The sequence below is a fragment of the Priapulus caudatus genome, unplaced genomic scaffold, assembly GCF_000485595.1.
Source record: "Priapulus caudatus unplaced genomic scaffold, Priapulus_caudatus-5.0.1 Scaffold81, whole genome shotgun sequence".
NCBI lineage: Eukaryota > Metazoa > Priapulida > Priapulimorpha > Priapulimorphida > Priapulidae > Priapulus > Priapulus caudatus.
Genome location: NW_014577142.1, coordinates 567,426 through 572,871, shown reverse-complemented (window position 1 = coordinate 572,871; position 5,446 = coordinate 567,426). Strand labels below are relative to the sequence as shown.

The following is a 5,446-nucleotide window of genomic DNA, read 5'->3' as shown; positions in this document are numbered from 1 at the left end:
TATTATCAACTAGGAACATAGCAGAGCGCTAGAATATAACTTTTGAACACGCGGATGTCCAACGTACTCCCTACCCTCAAAAAGAAGAAGTGCGCAGCAAAATGAGGAGTCTGCAGTCTGAGGTTCAAATTAAAGATATTAACAATAACGCATGTGCTTTTTTTAAGATTCATGCGGTTGCACGTCTGCAAATTTGTTTGGACATTAGCTGAAAAATACGGTAATTCACCTGAGGCCGTGGCTCAGACGAACTACGTTAGTATGGCAGAATTTCAGGGAGTCACACGGACTCCTGCATATGTCAACATCAGGGAGTCCGACAGTAAATCGGAGGATTGACTCCGCGTTAATTTCGCACCCTGAAATTAGTCGTCTTTTTTGCTCTTCATGCCACAACGCGTTGATGTGGTTATTCCAGGTTTAACACCAAGCGTTCACCTCAGTCGGTATGATACCGTCGCAAATTCTTTTTATTACAGCTCTGGCCTCAAAAACATTGCCCTGCACGTTAATGGCTACCAGAAACACATCGTGTGAATAATGCCAGTAGGTATAATATAATGCATTTCATGTGTAAAGATAAGCAAATTTACAGGCACAGCTACTAACCGGCTGTGATCCATAGCTCCCATATCCTTGACTCTGGCCATAGCCCGCTGGCTGCCATAGCTCTGACCATATCCTTGATGGCCGTATGAACCCTGACCATATCACTTCCCCACTTGACTGACCGGACTGCAACACACACAAAACCATGTAGATAACAGCACACAATCACCCAATAATACTTACTTATTATAAATACAGCGAGTTGCAGTTTAAGAAACGAAAAGATGATTCGCTGTTGATAGAGATGATGCTGATCATAAGAGATTGCATGCTAAAGATATTCGACTACGGAAATGATCTTATTCACATCACACCTGTTGTGACGGCTGTTTTGCTTGCCACCCTCTAGACGAGTATGGGGATTGGTAACTATCTCTTCTCGTTGTTGCCACCGACTACCGTATGACGAGCCTGCGAACAGATAGGTTCGATTAGAATAGATATAACAGTCGACCTCCTTTATCCGAAATCTCTATTAACCGGCCGCGATCTCGCAGTGTATTTCTCTGTTTTCATTCATTTCCACCTAAAAATCTCGCTCAAAACTCTCGCGCGATGTGTGCGTGTGTTGTCGCTCGTGTCGCTATGCTCAGTAAATTCTGTTTATTTCATTTTATTTCCATTTCATATAAACCATAAAACACAAAATAATCTAGCAACGAGTAAATACATTATCACATGCCATAATAAACCCTACTGAACTGCATAGAAATGCTGTGTTTGAGCATAACTCTCATATCGCGCCAAATCCCATACCGGATGGGTGCCGGTCCCGTACGTGGCTGGATAAAGGAGGTCGAACTTATAGAAAAATACATAGATTTAACTCTTATTTGCACACATTCAGCATGTACAATGTATGAAGTAAAAACACACTATGCAAAGAATGTGCACAAAATAGTTCACCATTATTCATAGGTTTTCGATTTATTTTAGAGTCCGTCAAGAATGCCTACCCAAAACCTGCTCGGTCAACAAAGTCAAATCTTTACGGGGAACTGTCACATTAACCCCCGTGTGGCTACCACGTCACCGTTAACAATAAATAATGAAAGTGTCAATGACACTGTAGCAGTCAGTTTTAATTGAGCAACCATCGACGTACATTATAGAAACGATTGCCAGATCTGTATATCGCCGAATAATAATTTATAAACCAAAATGAATCACAATTGTGACCGCAGATTGCGCATACCGCTTTGTAGCGATGGCGTTTGAAATAAATAGGTTATGCTGCGTTCAGACATATTTTATGTAAAATTTTACTCTAATATAGACTTTATCGGCAGGTGGAGAGGAAATACCAATTTTGCATTAAAGATATTTCAATAAATCTTGGAAAACGAACCAGACGCAGAGAGTGTGACACCACAGACTGTTTGTGTCTATATAATATGCTATATAATTGCCAAACCCTACCTAATTTGCATAATTTTCTTTTAAATATCAAAATCTGTGGAACCTGAACTGACTAATGGCAATTCCCATTTTTGCAAAAAAAATCGCCATGGCTCGAAAGTACGTCGACTGGCGTGCTTCAAAATAGGACGTTTAATATGGGAGCATAGCAGTAACAACTATACCCAATTAAAAACATGTGGGTCAAACGGTTCCTGAGTTATCGTTGACCGTAGCGAAATGTTGACGGACGGACGGACGTACGACAACCCATGGTAATAGCTCAGCTTGACGATGTCAAGGTGAGCTAAAAACCACCCACGTCATCATCACATGTCACTACCATTATCACGTGCTACGTCACAGGGTGGTAATACATACTTGAATCACTCTTCCAGTTGGATACTGGTCGGTCTCGGCGCGTGTCGGAGCTTCCACGACTGCTGCCACGGAAACCTCCCCGGAACCCCCCACCTCCGCGAGGGCTTCCCCTGTATTCATTGCCGCGGTCGTTGAATCCTCCTCGCCCACCGCGGAACATGCCGGATCCTCCTCTCATTCCACCGCGACCTGCAGGGAAACTCATTACTGAATGCATTCTGACGAAGAATTCGCCAAAGACGAATCTTTAGAGAGCCTAGAGTTCACAAGTTCAGAAGTTCATCGACAGTTTTGCGCGGTGCACGCATTCTTACGATAGTCAGAACACGTTCTAAAAACTGCAACAACATGCTATACATCTGCCTTCCTAGCCCACCCTATCGGTCGCAGAATTAATAAATCTACTCCGCTGTCGCATGCTCGTCTCACCTCTGAAGTCGTCCCTGCCACGGAAACCTCCACGCGTATCACGATTACCGGAGAAGCCTCGGTCTCTATCAGAGAACCTTCCACGTTTATGGTCGGGAGGAAGGGCCGCCTTGCCTTCGTCACGGTACTTGTTTACCAGCTTCACTACCTCGTCCTTTTCCAGTTCTGTGAACTCTATCTCGTCGAAAAACCCGCCCGTCTCCGGCAGTGTGAAGTTTGCTGTGGGCACACACACACGATACAGGATTAGCCGATGCCACATGGCGTCGATTTACTGCAGCAGCGAGGCTCCTGGCAGTAGCTGAAGTCAGCTACAGAAGTAGACACCAGTGGCGGGTGGCCGCATTAGACGGCTTTCGAAGTACACCAACACTCGTGTGAAACACGGACCACGTAGGTTGCATGCGTTCAGGAGCCACTGCACAGAGCCTCTCCTGTGCTTCAGAGAAATCATGTAAGGATGAAAACGACTATGGAAAAATCCATGGCAGCATCAGAAAGGAGGGAAAGTAAACCGTCAGCTGTAACAGAGGACACTAGCACATGCATGAATGTGTCAGTGGCACTGCTACCGCTGAAGGTACACATGAGCGTACACAGTACTGCTGCTACACATGCCCACATACTGCACTTTTCACAGTAATGTACACGCACCACGGAATAAACCAAACCACACTGCCAGCAGAGGAGGCACACTAAGACACTTTTACGACACAGTGGAATAATAGCTCTCCACAGTGGTGACCTTTGACCCTACCTTTCATCTCAAGCACCGCTGAATCGGGTACTTCCTTGCCCTCGTCCTTTGTCCTCTTTATGATACGTCTCTTAAACTCCTCGTCGTCAGGAACAATGACAATAGCTTTCCGCTTGAACCCTTCAAATGGTCGCATTTTTCTCCGCTGGGCTGATGCGTAAACATTGGTCTAGACAAGCAATGTGACATCTATAATGTTTTGCTCATCACGCCAGGATGCTGGGCCGCAATGCGGTCACCACAGTTCACAACGACTGCACTTAGCTGCTGCAAAAGTAATTCTTCCTGTGTTATTCTGTACATCCCAACCCTCTCGCACCCGGTCCCCGATATACGGACTATTGTCATCTTCATTTCCTACTTAATAACTGGAACTAACATATGGTGAGATTCGCTTGTCCATACAGTCGATATTCGCCATACACATAAGATGGTGCCTCGCACCCCTCGCGATATAACAATTACTCGAATTCAGCCATTTATGAAGTCATCAGTAACTACTCATTTGCCTGTCCGATTTTAAAATAGGATGCTTTCTTCAGACATCATTACAGCACTGGACACGACATAAGTAAAGATTCCAATGTTCACCCCGCACCCTCTCTAACTGTAACAGCGGTATTTAACCGAGTGCCTACCTACGCTACTATCATGTGAACACACTGTGCCGAACTGCAACTTACAGCTTCTGATGACTCCATTTACATATATGCCTTCATAATCTAATGACAAATGTGTCCGCCAATCACACTTCGCTGTAAATCTCATTCTGAGGTCCACTTGAAACACGAACATCGCTTCATATATGTACGTGCGTGATGTAGGCAAGGCATGCTTGAGCCTATCATCTAAACCTATTTGACTACAAACAGCAGCATCCGTCATTTTTATCACGCCTACAATGTCGTCGGAATGAGCAGATGCCTCTCATAAAGAAAAGGCTCTGTCAAGCGCATACACTCATCGTGCCATTCCAAGTTGGGCACAGCCATGTCTGTATGGTAACAGTTCACAATGCCACTCTCAGATTGCCCATCTAATGAAGCAGCTCAAGTCTATAGCAAGATCGTCGTGTGGTGATCTATAATAAATCCTGCATCACCAAACTTTGTTCATCGTCGAACTTTACAGTTCTGTTTCTATGTTGATCGGTGTAGAGCACTTCCAGCATCCTTCGTTACACGGTGTGATGCTAATATTACGGCGATCACTCATCCGGCTAAACAAGTTTAAAATGATCGCCCATTTTGCTGACTACATGCGCTACCATGTGTTTGCATAGATAATCCATCTGGCTAATACATGTGTTTGCATAGATAATCCATCTGGCTAATACACGTGCTTACATAGATAATCCATCTGGCTAATACACGTGCTTACATGATAATCCATCTGGCTAATACACGTGCTTACATGATAATCCATCTGGCTAATACGTGTTTACATGATAATCCATCTGGCTAATACACGTGCTTACACAGATAATCCATCTGGCTAATACGTGTTTACATGATAATCCATCTGGCTAATACACGTGCTTACACAGATAATCCATTTGGCTAATACGTGTTTACATGATAATCCATCTGGCTAATACACGTGCTTACATAGATAATCCATCTGGCTAATACACGTGTTTACATAGATAATCCGTCTGGCAGTCTGGCTAATACACGTGTTTACATATATAATCCATCTGGCTAATACACGTGTTTACATGGATAATCCATCTGGCTAACACACGTGTTTACATATATAATCCATCTGGCTAATAGACGTGCTTACACAGATAATCCATCTGGCTAATACACGTGTTTACATGATAATCCATCTGGCTAATACACGTGTTTACATGATAATCCATCTGACTAA

General features: G+C 43.8%; 1 protein-coding gene across 2 annotated transcripts in view; it reads right to left on the bottom strand.

The window, feature by feature from the left end:
- Nucleotides 1–5,446, bottom strand: part of LOC106804622 (heterogeneous nuclear ribonucleoprotein U-like protein 1) — a 38,418-nt gene that overhangs the window by 6,376 nt on the left and 26,596 nt on the right. For both annotated transcript variants that reach the window (XM_014805887.1, XM_014805888.1), the window contains exons 14-16: nt 3,575–3,743; nt 2,818–3,036; nt 2,389–2,577 (exon numbers count right to left, since the gene is read on the bottom strand). In XM_014805887.1, the coding sequence (XP_014661373.1) occupies nt 2,389–2,577; nt 2,818–3,036; nt 3,575–3,743 (577 nt within the window). The remainder of the gene's footprint in view (nt 1–2,388; nt 2,578–2,817; nt 3,037–3,574; nt 3,744–5,446) is intronic.